This window comes from Amblyomma americanum, chromosome 3 (genome assembly GCF_052857255.1).
Source record: "Amblyomma americanum isolate KBUSLIRL-KWMA chromosome 3, ASM5285725v1, whole genome shotgun sequence".
In the NCBI taxonomy this organism is placed as follows: Eukaryota; Metazoa; Arthropoda; class Arachnida; order Ixodida; family Ixodidae; genus Amblyomma; species Amblyomma americanum.
Window position 1 is genome coordinate 183,254,952 of NC_135499.1, and position 13,407 is coordinate 183,268,358.

The 13,407-nt window shown below is 45.5% G+C and overlaps 1 protein-coding gene across 1 annotated transcript in view; it reads left to right on the forward strand.

Annotated features, from left to right (window-relative positions):
* LOC144124305 (uncharacterized) overlaps positions 1–13,407 on the forward strand; it is a 44,143-nt gene that overhangs the window by 4,364 nt on the left and 26,372 nt on the right. Inside the window, exons 2-10 of the mRNA XM_077656940.1 lie at positions 155–263; positions 1,371–1,530; positions 2,529–2,641; positions 3,383–3,493; positions 4,079–4,204; positions 5,266–5,392; positions 6,743–7,036; positions 7,609–8,045; positions 11,333–11,466. Coding sequence (XP_077513066.1) covers positions 155–263; positions 1,371–1,530; positions 2,529–2,641; positions 3,383–3,493; positions 4,079–4,204; positions 5,266–5,392; positions 6,743–7,036; positions 7,609–8,045; positions 11,333–11,466 — 1,611 coding nt within the window. The remainder of the gene's footprint in view (positions 1–154; positions 264–1,370; positions 1,531–2,528; positions 2,642–3,382; positions 3,494–4,078; positions 4,205–5,265; positions 5,393–6,742; positions 7,037–7,608; positions 8,046–11,332; positions 11,467–13,407) is intronic.

A 13,407-nucleotide genomic window follows, 5' to 3' on the forward strand; every position in this document is an offset into this window, starting at 1 on the left:
AGCCGGAACGCAATATTTGTCTCCATATTGATATGTCAGCGAAAACCTCCAATCGCAAGGCAGTGGGGTTCTGTCCGTACACAGTGAAAAATGAAATAATTTTAGAGCGACAATAAATATTTAGCTTATAGTGCTGTCTTCACTTCGTTGACAGGGCTGCGAAAACCGGCGGTTTCATTCTGGTGCTTCTGCTGTTCTCGCCACCGTCGGCGCAGGGCGCCGAAGAGAAGCCGCACATTGTCGTCTTCATTGCTGATGACCTGGTGAGTGGGCTCTCTGCATTCCGGGCTACAGGCTGCCAGCCAAGGCGCGAAAGTTTGCGTTTGATAAATAAAAAAAATCACTAATGCCACTGCATTCATCCCGCCGCGATCGCTCAGTGGTTTTGATGCTCGGCTGCTCAATTGAAAGACGCGGGTTCGATCGCGGCCGCGGTGGTCGCATTTCGATGGAGGCGAAATGTTAGAGGCCCTTGTGTTGTGTGATGTCAGGGCACGTTGGAGAACATCAGGTGGTCGAATGTTTCCGGAGCCCTCCACTACGTCGTGCATCATAGCCTGAGTCGCTTTGGGACGTTAAACCCCGCAAAAGCCACTACATTCGCGCCTCCACTCATCGCACTCACCGAGAAAGAGAGTGTAGGCACACTTTTCAGCGCAACGCTTATTAATGCGAGAGCATTAAAAACACCATGGGGCCTAAGCGCGTCGTCGGTCATAAAATTCGTCTATTGGCTGGAGAAAAGTGACGTCACCAAACGGGATCATTCCCATTGGCCGGAGGAAATTGACGTCATCAGACCGGAGCATTCCCATTGCCTGCAACTAAACGACGTCACCAGACAGAAGCATTCTAATTGGCTGGAGGAAATTTGACCTCATCAGATCGGAAGTGGCGTCACTTTCGGTAAAGTAATCGTGTACTTCAAATGCCATCGCATTGCCAACGCATAATGGCATCAGGTGTCCCTGTGAATTCTTTTTTTCTTGGCGTAAATCGTGAAAGCAGATAGCTATCGAGATACGGTTCCAGTGGATGAGAGACTAGACACACGAATAATATTAATGTAAACGGAACGCAGCCTGGATTGTTTCTCAGCAAGAAAATCCGACTATCTCATTGTTCTGTCTAAACTGCTCACAATGTTTCACTGAACTATTCATGCTGAAAGACAGGTTTAGGCAGGTACCGAATCTCCGGAGCAGATAATGACATTTACTGAAGACGGATAGCTCCAACGGGATAAGCCTGCTGAAACCATTTCTTCTAGTAATTTTTGCAAGGTTTAACAAGAACTGCGAACAAAAGGAGTGCCACGTTCCGATTATTATTGAGTCACTGTTATCCATAACATGAACCCGATGCTGCAGGGATGGGGAGACGTAAGCTTCCACGGGTCCTCTCAGATTCCGACGCCCAACGTGGACGCCATGGCGGCGGATGGCATCATACTCAACAGCTACTACGTCCAGCCGTACTGCACTCCTTCCAGAGCAGCTCTCATGACGGGGCTGTACCCGATACGCACAGGTCGTGTATTACGGCGATACCAACTGTAAAAGAGTGCAATAGTCGAATAGCAGTCCACGATACCGAAGGAGCTCTGATATTCATAACACAGGACACGTGTGACTGCAACACAGTAGATACAAAATACGGAGATGTTGTGACGCGGCGGGTCACGATCAGTTACGACCTCATAACAACCAGATTTAATTATACGCCAGTGGTGGACGAGGATTTTATGTGGCTGCCCTGTCTACAGCGCAGCCAAGCGCGCCAGTTGTGGCAGATCTTGAACACTACGTGTTTCCTTACAGGAGCACTTAGGACAGCGTCATCCAAGTTTTTTTTCAGTAAAAATCGACGACCTTTAGGCCTCTTAATTTCTATATTAATCTTTGATTGGGAGCAAAGACAGATTTGCTGCTGAGAAAAGTGAATTTAAATATGATGCAGTTTTTTATCGGCATTATTCTAACCGGTGACGTCAGTGATAAAAATGACTCATTTTTTATTGACTGGAATGTAATGGCGGTGTGATTCAACCTTAGAGAGATCAGCGCCAAAAAAAAAAAAAGAAAGCTTTGACGTCACCCAACTAAGCGGTGAAAGCGAGGTGCAGCGGCGATTTCTCTGTACTTCTTTTCGCTTTTCTAGCTCATAAAAACTCCACTTTCCGTGAAATCAGCCTCTTTCTTTGGCGTCATAACGTAATAATCAATCGACATAGACAAACTTCAATTTGTCTTGAGTGTTCTTTTGTCGGTTTGGAATAAGCCTTGGCTGCTATCAGTTAGTTTGGGAAACACGGAGAGCTAAGTGCAGTGAGCTAGGAAGACAGCTAAGTTTGGATAATCTAGATTTCCGTGATAGCGAGGCAGGAAAGTTTGAATCATCAAGATTTCCTTGATCACCTCACGCAGGCGCGTATTTAAAATCAAACAATAATTAATTAGCAAAATTAGAGAACCTTATTCACTTCAATGCATTCTTTTTCTTTTTCCGTCGCTGTCTTCGCGTTTCAGGCATGCAAGGCGTCCCGATTAACGCAGCTGAACCCTGGGGATTGCCCACAAATGTGCGGATTTTGCCTGAGTACCTAAAGGAACTTGGTTACCAGACTCACCTCGTTGGAAAGGTGCGAACGCATCAACTGTACGGCGCCCGTCTCTCCTATCCGGGCGTATGAACTCCATGCACTTTGCTTTTAGCGATATGTGTAAATGTTGTTGAGTTAGTTATGCCTCTCGCGCTGTAACACGTTAAGTAATTATTGAGAATTATAGATGTTACTGTAAAACTAAAAAGAGTTAGAAATTTCCTTTGTTGGCAGAGTTTCAATACGCTGGGGGCGACATTGAAGTCGATGCAGCTCTGAAAAAGAACTATTATACTGAAGGACGTGAGTTGGGGGTGTTGTTTAGCGCTTGACAAAGACACGCGCTTTTCGAAAGTCGTCGTGTTCTTGCACGACACATCGAAATTTCGTTGAGTCACAGGGGCGAGGCTAATCGCGTTTTCGAAATTCCAAATTCAGAAATACCTGTTGCTAACGGCCTGCTGAAAATCTCCAATTGCAACCTGGTGCCTCACTGCGATAGTTAAAAATTTTACTATCAGAAATTAGTTAACCAGCTACGTAGCTAACACGGTTCACCTTTGTGACGTCCGCCACACTGGTATTACTATGCCCCGAAAGTCAGCTTTATATCTAAAAAAACCCAGGTTTAAATATTTGCGGCGGGCTTTTTTGAAACACCTTGTATATATCCATAGATGTGTTCTATGTCTGCAAGTGCACCTTTTTTGCTACGGAAGAGGGGGTGAAAAGTATGAAAGATTCTCATCTTTGACGGCAACGTCCCATTCATTTCAACAGTGGCACCTGGGCTCTTACACTAAGAGTGTCACACCGCTCTACCGGGGCTTCGACAGCTTCTATGGATGCCACTACGGAGAGGAAGATTACTATTCCCACAACATGACATCTGTACGTAAAAAAATTCACAGGTTTAACATTCACATCATTCGGGTGCATTTTTCCAACTTTGAACAGGATGATTCATCCAACAACCCAGAGGAGTATCATTCAGGATGAAGAAACTAAGGCTGGTCGCCACTTTACTGCCATTGGAGAACGTGAAAGCGCTTTTAACTTTTTGTTCTTTTTAAAGACGAGGTGAAATTCAAAGTACAGATCACATGAATATCGTAAAGGGCTGTGCGCTCTTTAACGTTTAAAGGGACCCACAACTGATCAAACTATGACATGAGATCGTTTTCGAAATGGAAAGATCTTGCCTCATATTGTGAGAATACAGCTCAGTATCAATGAATGAGCGAAGATTTATCATTCTTACTAATTTGGCGCCGAAATCTCACGAAACAAGCTGAATCGACATCCTACGAAGAAACTATATAGTTATAGCTGTTATTTAACATGCAGACAAGCTGAAAAGCTCCCCGAACGACCGCAGCAGTTAAGCTACTGTTTTTTTTTTACTTTCTGAGCCTGTATACTATTAGCACAGCTCTGAGTTCATTTTACACGTATGCGTATGGTTTTCTTTTTCAGGATAACCGCACAGGTCTCGACTTCTGGCTGAACAAGGAGCCATGGTGGCCAGACAGCGGAAAATACTCTACTTCGCTGTACACAAGAAGGGCTCAGTACATAATCGAAAACCGGCCCAAGTCGAAGGTATACGAGACTTAGCCTCTCTTTTGAGGAAAGATAAGACCGTTCATGCTCTTCAAATCTAGAGCGTCATAAAACTGTCAACCTACTTGTTACACTTTCAGAGCTCTGAGGTGACTTCCAGGGCTCTTCTACTTCATGATCTGTTGTATGGAAGTCGTGTACTGATCTTGTAGTTCGAACTAAACACTCGTAATGATATTCAGTTGAATGTTCCTCTGATTTGGTTGAAGGGACCCTGAGGCCAAAGTGAAATTAGCCTCTACCGACAGATCACAGCATTCTAACAACACGCTAATTTAACTTAAAGCGAAGCTTTTAACGCTAAAAACAAAACAAAAATGAAATACAGATGACGTAATAACTGGCCGATTTCGCCAGTAAACTGCGTGCGTGAAGACAGTTCTTTGTGTGCGGATCCCAGAGGCTTAGCCACATCCCTATTCAATTCGAAATGTCGATTAACGGAGTGCATTTAGGTTTCGACGTCGCGTGTGAATCGAGTGACGAGAAAATTTAAAATCGAATTTTCTCACTAATACATTCGTCTTTTGTCCCCGGGCGAACTTTGCATTGCCCAGAAATGCCATAAATAGGCAGAACTTAAAAAAACTGGAGTTTTCTAAGCGTCCTTTACATACCCGTGCGTGGCTGTTGTCTAATAGCGTGATATTCAGTTTATTTGTGGAAGAAAATGCCAACAGCTTAGGGCAAGTATTTTTCTTGTGTAAATAGCTTAGAAGTTTGAATTTTGCAATGGCACTGCCGAGAAGCCCACCTGCGCGAACACCTCCAGCCGGCCATAATGTGATCGGTCTTATAATAGGGTCACGTTAGATAGCGAAAACCTTTCACACCTCCTGTGCTTTGCCATCGTGAAGCAGCTCATGATGTGCGCGTATTTGCATCCTATATCAAGAAATAAGACTTACAGCCGCGTTTAGCTTAAATCAAACGAGGTTCAATGCCACATATTGGTAACTATAAGACTCTATCATAGGCCATGGTGACGCTGATGCTCCTACGACTTTTTCTGAACGTTGCTGTATTTTTCTTCTTTCCAGCCGCTCATGCTTGTGATGAGCTACCAGGCGACGCACTCTGCAACAGGCCCTGAAGTGTTCCAGGCGCCGCAGGAGAACGTGGACAAATTTCCCTACATTGGAGAGAGAAACAGAACGGTTTATGCCGGCAAGTGTAATCGTTATGCGCGTCGATGCGAGGTTCATGCGAAGTTTTGAGTCAGTCAGTTACTCCATCATTTGTTGGGCGTGTACGTTAACCTCACAAAGCAATTTCTCGTTATGAAACGTTGTTTCAACTGTACGTCATTATCAGCTTTTCGCATTCATGGAATAAGGTGCCGCTGAAAGTTGTGATTCGTACCTATCGCGACACGTGGAATTCAATTCAGGGAGTTTCGGACGAAGGAGATTTTTATAATTTCTCGCATCTTGTTAAGGTAAACTCCTAACTCACAAATGTGGGACTGTCGTCGTGGGCCATTTTGAGCGCTATAGTCTTGCTGCGGCTTTCCAGTAAATTCATAAATATCCTGCTTTCGGTGCCTTTGCTACATCAATGGCAAGCAGCTAGACGTTACCACAGGCATGCTGTAGACACATTTGCGTGCAGACAAGCGGCTCATATGAATTGGCAAGTGACTTTCTGTCCCAATATGGTGCCAGCATTCGTTTTCTGTTATGATTATAACCATCGCTATGAATTTTCATTTTTCCCATGAGATTGAGGTATACAACACCCTCTAGAACAGCATCGACCCAATCGATGGCCCTGCATGCCTGCACTCTGCTTGTGCTATCGCCTGACGCGATTTCTTCATACCACTTCGGGAGCGAAAAGGCATGCCTGTTTTCAATGCATACCTGCTTTGCGCCGGGAGTTATATCCTTTTAACGATTCCGGAGTTGTTGCTACAAACAGTAGGTCGGTGAGAAATTTTCCTCAAAACATTGATTTCACTCTTGCCTGGAGTATTTGGACACGTAAGGGGAATGCAAATTTACGTACAGGTAGATTACTACAGTAACTTAATGAATGAACACCTCAGACGGCGCAATATGAAAAATGACGTATCAGGATAGGTTCCACTATAACGGATATATACGTGTCGGCAGAGCGAGTCTGAGCGGTTGCGAATGGTGAACGAATGATGTCCGATGATAAATTATTACGCTTGAATTAGGTGCCTCATGGACGACGCCAAATGCACATTTCAGATTGCCTCTTTAAACATGTTGCCTCTTTAAACACGCATGAAGAACATGATGCAAGAACATAACCAGCACCACGCGATCAAGACGACGCGGTATAACGTACATCGCTTCTCTGGAACCGGAAGCAAAAAGGTCAAACGCCTGTGTTGTGTGAATAAACCTTACCCATGTTTACCTTCCTTTGGACACTTAAGCCCGTTTTTGGTTCCCCATTCAAAATACACCATTCAGATATTTCATTACCTGCATTACATTACATCTATGCTTGGAAATGAAGGGCTCTCTCACGGTCTCTACACTACAGGCATGGTAGACGCCCTAGACCAGCCTGTCGGCCAAGTGTTCCGGGCCTTAGGCGACGCCGCCATGCTGGAAAACACGGTCATCGTCTTCAGCAGCGACAATGGCGGCGCCGTGTGGGGTTACCAAAAAAACCGAGGCATCAACTGGCCGCTACGGGGAGCGAAAACCTCGCTCTGGGAGGGAGGTACAAGGGCAGCCGCCTTCGTATGGAGTCCCCTGCTAAACCGGAAACGGAGGGTGTCCGACCAGCTGATGCACATCACGGACTGGCTGCCCACGTTCTATTCAATCGCCGGTTTGTATACGCTATTTATTCTGTTTCAGCTTCCACGTCACATAGGCACGGCCGACAGCTGAGCAAGGAAGGCTGCAACTTACCTCGAAAGAGAAGAGACTACAACAGTGTGCATGACACTGTATTGGCGAAGCAACTGACTAGTTGACTTCTGACACATTGCGGAATGTGCATACAGATTTTATCTTAATGCACTTAATATGATCGTCCTAACTGCCACGAAACCATCGCAACTGTGGAGGGTATAGGTGCACCAAAAAGATAAAAATAAGGACTTCTTTATTTTATGGTAGTGACTGTTCCATGAAAAAGTAAGGAACCCATAGCAATAAGAATGCTTCTTGGTTTTAGTTTTTCTGCGTCCTTAAACACCTTTATGCACTTTAGTTTTATAACGTGCGATCAGCGAAAGCACAGGAGAGGAACAGATCAGGACATATATGCATGTGTCACATGAGCAGGCTTGGAAGGAGAATGCAGTGGTATTAAGTCTGTCTGCAGTAGGAGTGATGCTGACGTCAAACACGTCTATGCGGACGTTGCAAATTGCCTTATTAAATATGCGTTTTCAGGAGGCAACTCGAAGAATTTGCCCGGGCTGGACGGACACGACATGTGGCGACAATTGTCTTACGGACAGCAGTCACCTCGCAGCGAGGTGTTGTACAACTATGACAACATATTTCAAAACTCCTCGGCGCTTCGAAATTCGCGCTACAAGCTTGTCTTGGATGGTACGCGTGTCTACAATCAGCGCTACCCAATACCGGGTAATAGCAGTCAGTGCCAGGACTTGGACAAACTTCTCGCCCAGTCCACTGCAGCCGACGTGCTCAGGAAGCTGTACAAAACAGATCGTTTACACTTTCCCAGGGACTGGAGGCGTAGAGCTACGCTGACGTGCGGCGCAGGAAACAGAGAAAACTTTTCCTCCAGCACCTCTGTCTACCTCTTCGATATCGTGGAAGACCCCTGTGAGCTGAATAATCTTGCCAGCTCACTCCCGAATGTGAGTGTTCATTATTAGTCAAGTTAGATGGTCCTCGACAAGGGTTTTCCCGAGACTTAAGAGGGGTTTTGGATTGTGTGGAAAATTTCGGAGTTGTATTGCAACAGCCGGAGGAAGAGACATACGTGTTGATGACGCACGAAGTATGGGGGACGTTGGTTGCTTTCGGCTAAATTTTGGGTAATTTTATAAGGGAGTCGGGAGCAAACACTTCTCTTTGGGATGGTATTCATGTGAAACATTATGAGCAGGTTGATCTGTGCTGGGCGCACTGTTAGCACAGTTGAACAAAAATTCTCACAAGGTGGTTACGGCTCCGCAACACAATTTCACCATCAGTTAGATCGCCGCTTCGGCTTTCCCTCGACTCCATATCGGCAACAGCCTTGCCAAAATGGCGAACTGGATCTTCACGAGGTCGGCGCTTCGATCCCTATCATAAGACCGCCTCAAAACGCGTGTGGGCCACCAGAGCGTTGAGTATCTATGGCGGTAGAAGAGAGAGAACCACAAATGTTTTGCCGTTAGAGTCGCAGCCATCTCTCAAGCCTCTTCGTCCCTCTTCGCCGCTGCTACCGCTGCTCTGGGGAGGAAAAGGCGCAGCCCATTGAAGCGCGTATCGCTTCCGCTACCCCTACTGCTTAAAGCGTTGTGCGCGCCATCTGTGCGCATGCGCGGACCGCCTTTATGGCGCTAGATGGGCTTCAGGCGCCGGCCAGCTGCGCGCACACGTGCCGCGTCGGTGCACCTCTGAGTGCTGCACCAATGGGAAGTTCCTCCCGTTCCCCTCTTTCCTTCCTCTCTCCACTTCTGAAGCCGTCACTCTGCGGACGGCGGACGCGGCCATCGCAGGGAACGAGCATTAACAGCTCTCGCTGTGAAATCACAAGGAGCAGCCAGATGCATGCACAAAGATAAGATTGTTGTTGTCGGATGTAATATAAGGAATTGGATTGTGCTCAAGACGTGCGATACGCGGTTTTAATAAGTGTAAACTCGCAGTGAAATTCTTTTACCTGAGCCAGACTGAAGTCCCTTCAGTATGCAAGCTCATTTGTGCCGTAGTTAAAGCCGAGTGACATCGCTCTCTTGAGGCAGAGCTGTAACTCAAACGCGATGTGTTTGTACCCCGTGAAAAGACAGGGGTGCTTATCATGGCGAGCAGCGCACATAAAATGTCAGGAAGGGACCGTTCTCCTACATCAATCAGGCCGGCTTCAAGCTACGGGCTTGAAGTGAACCGATTGCGGCAAGAGTAGTAAAAACGCGCTATGCGGGGAAGTTGAGAAGCGTTACTGTAAGGCACATACGTTGCACTGAGCCTTAAAGCATCCAGCGGAAACTACATACGACACAATAAAAACAGGCCCTCACTATATTTTTTGCAACCACTCCTAACGGACTCAAATATGGTTTGGCATGTATATGCAGGTAGTATAAGGCAGTTTTAGTACAGCGTGCGTAGACATATGCAAAGAGATAAGTAAGTACGCTAAAAAAGCGTGCTTCGTAGTGCGCATTATTTCAAATTGAGTCTTAACATGCGCACAAGTTAAATAGGCTTTTTCCCCAGTCTAGAGTGCCTGGCTCCTGCGTATGCTAAAAAAGCGTTTTTAACATAGAGGCGCTCTTAGACGATCGACCCCTCGCTTCGTACTGCTTTTTCAGTACGTTCTCTGGCCATAGATGGGCCTTAGGTTTTCGCTTCGTGTCATCTCGCCTATATAACAATGTCTTTGAGTCATAAATTTTTTTTTGGCTTCGAGTGACAAGCTTATAGATCCTAGGCCTTAAGTAGAATGTCTGTTTGTTTACAAAAATGGTTCTCGGTCTGAAAAGCAAATGGCGGTACTAAGCTGAAGATATCTTTGCGTCTTCGTCTGAATACGCCTAAATGTGCGAACGTGACGAACATCGAAACGTCAAACAAAATACTTGAGCTTAGCTTTCGGAAGCATGCATTCTCTGTTCTAAGACTTCCTAATATACCGGTTATAACTCTGGTGGCAGTGTGTGTCTCTACTTTCATTTTTTCTCCATTCTTGTTTACGCTGGTTTGTTGTAATGTCAGCCGTACATCAATTTTATTTAGCTTGTAGTAATTTACAATTCAAGAATGCAGCGGCGAATGCCCCCTAATGGAGACCATCCAGCCAATGGCACCGTCGAAAGCACGGGGCTTTGTCCTTAGCCTCTTTTCAACCTCCCTATTAACCCCTCGTCACCCCTAGCCCGAACAATTTTGCCGGATTGCTGACAATATGAATGACAGCAGGTAACATTTGTTGAACGCCGAAACACCTACGCAGTACTATAAACGTCGTCTTTTGAATGTCAAGGCTACGACACCTCACCCCATGAGACGAACAGCAAATAAGAATATTCCGCGAGAAATCCCAGGACAAATAGAATCCACGCATCGTCACAAAGGGTTTCACTCTTCGATCTGCCATATGTTAAAGAACGTAGCAACTTGTTGCTATCGGGGTTCGCGCTGAATGTTATGAGTTATGCTAGAGCGGGCTCTAGATTTGTTCATTCTGGGCGGCAATATGGTTGCTGCGCCAGTTATACTTACAGATTTGTAATGAAAGTTGACTATATTCTCGAGCATAGAAGCCGTGCTGAAGAGTGCTTTTCTTTTTTAATATTGTACCCGTGTCGTTTTTGCTGATTTATGTATTCTACCAGCCTACTTTTTGTCTCGCTTTGCCGCTTCAGATTCTTTTAAGGTTATTTTACCTCGCCTAGAGAACGCTCCCATAAAACGTTTAGAAATTTAGAGAAAAGAAGTGCGTCCACTTCGTGAGTGAATACGGTATATGGCTCTTTAATTCCAAGGAGTTGAGCAGCAGCACGCTTTGATTATAGATTTTTCTGATTAATTCTGTAGCGATATGCACAAACTGTTTTTTTTTTTTAAATTGAAGGCCTCAACCGCAAACAAACAAAAAAGAACGTCAAAAGAAAGCGCCGTCCCGAATCTTCAGCATCAATTGTGAACGGTCCCACTGGGTCGACTTTTTGCAACGGTCCCCTTTTTGCCTGCAATGGTTAATGCGAGGGTGGCGGTTTGCAGTGACTTTAACTGCTGCTTTTAAAACGTTCACCCCTTAAGTCGTGCGCTTGCGCCGTGCTGTAACATACATGGAAACTAACTTTTCGAAAATGCATTTAAGTCGACGATTATACTGAGGCAGTTGTGAATGCTGATGATCCCGATAGTGGCGCTTGTGCATGACCGATGGTTGGAAGAGTGCTGTATTCTTCATCTGTGATTGTGGCAGGTTGTGGCGTCTATGAAGAAACGCATGGATTTCTACCGTGAATCTGCCGTACCAACGAGGAACAAGCCAGTTGACCCTGCAGGTTTTCCCGAGTACCACAACGGAGTCTGGTCACCGTGGCTTGCATCGCCGTAGCGAATATTGAGCAATAAATGCCAAGTTTACAGAATATAAAGCACTAGAGGCCCTAACTGCATATATGGATGTATAGTGGGCATGGGCGAGGTCTTCTTCTGTCGACCTCATCCTACGGTCTGTCTGTATTCACAGTGAAGGGATAAATGTTAGGAGCGTCCTCTTTAAATGGGGATGGAGGCAGGTGCCACCATGCTCGATATCCTTTTTCTTTACATTTCTATAACCAATCAGTCAGATTTAAAGGCATTATCGATACACTTACCATTTTGCTTTAAATATAAACATGATTTTACGTTTGACGAATTTGAAATCCTGAACTTGTATCCTTACGTCGCCGTCCTGCTTTTGAGCTACGAATCTTCCAATCGCTTTCTGCTGACGTCTACCGCCAATTCATTCCCATTAGCTTTGTAATCGCTAAAACATAGTTCCCCAGTGAGAGTTACTGTGCCTGTATCACGTCTGAATTGACGCTACCACATCCTAGCATAAGATGTTCAATTGTTTTTATACATTTACCACACACTGCCCATGTGTCATCCTAATCAAAAAATATCTTTTAAAGACCATCTCTTAGGCGCCCGTTCCATGTGTTCCGCGCCGTTGTCTTCGGCGTAACTTGACAGCTGGCATGTGTAGGCGCGAGACAGGTGGCGAGTTGGCAGGTAGTAGCAGACCGAAACTCCACCTGCCATGATGAGAGAAAAGGAACAGACAACCAGAGCGTAGCTGCCACGGGAAGGTGCCGGAGGGTGGCGACATAGAGTTTCTTACTATTAAGTAGAGGGAAAGCTGGCGCCCCGCCTATGGGAGTTTGCATGGAGCTTCCTCGAGACCACGTGTACCACCATAGACGCTCTAAGCATCATGGGGCGGAGAGCTACCGACTGCAGAGCCACAAAATCTGGCCAAAAAATGATGAAAAAATAAACGTTGTTTGATAATCAAGAATGCGGTAACATTCAATATCCTGTCTATAAATTGCAACACACGAGCAAATAAGCATGTAAATGTAATGTTTGCCCAAATTAAGCTATGGCTTGCTCTCCTATTGGCCAAATATTGCAGACCACAAAAGCCAATATTTCGTGCTTAACAAGCGCACTTTTAGAAATATATATGTTTGCAATAAAAGAAAAATTGTTGTTTGAACACTTTAAGAGGTTTTCTAATGGCACTTTGGAAAACAGAAACTTTTTATTGCCGTCGTGTGCTGTTGTGTTTTCGTTACTATGGCGTTTGCGCACTACGTTTGCGCCAAAGTCGTCTGCGCTGTGGACGGAACGGGACATCTCACTAACGCCATTCTGTGTTCCTAAAAAAAAAAAAAACGACTACCCCGCACCAAGTAGCTCATCGCCCCATATGACGCTTTGAGCGCCCATGGTGGCCGAGGTGCAGCGCCGCCAGCTTTCCCTCTAGTTAATAGTAAGAAACTCCATGGATGGTTCGGAGCGTAACAAGCCACCTGCCAGCGGTGGCAGGGGGCGTGTGAAGAGCTGCGCTCAAATTTCGTATTGCCGACAATCGTAATCTTCTGTACATTTTTCTTATAACTTCGTGTCCTAATACACCCTGATCTCGTTTATTTGAGTAGGGCGCTGCTTTCCAGCTATAACTGATCCATTTATGCCAGATATGTCTTTTCTCTTTTCCATTTTCTGAACTGGTCTATAGCCTGCTTTTTCTCCATTGAATTAACCTAGTTCTTACCCTCTGCGTTTTTGATGTGTCGTTTAAAGCTTTTTATTTCTCCGTCCTGGTTTCCTGCATACTTACTGGTCAGTTTTCTGGGCCTTTCCCGCCACTCTGAGTTGACGCTCTTTCTGTGCAAGTATTTGAATACCTTCCTTTTCATTGTTATATCCCCTCATCCCTTTCCCCCATGCAGGGTTAAAAAGCTTAACTGCCCACCTCTAATCGTCCAATTTCCTCAG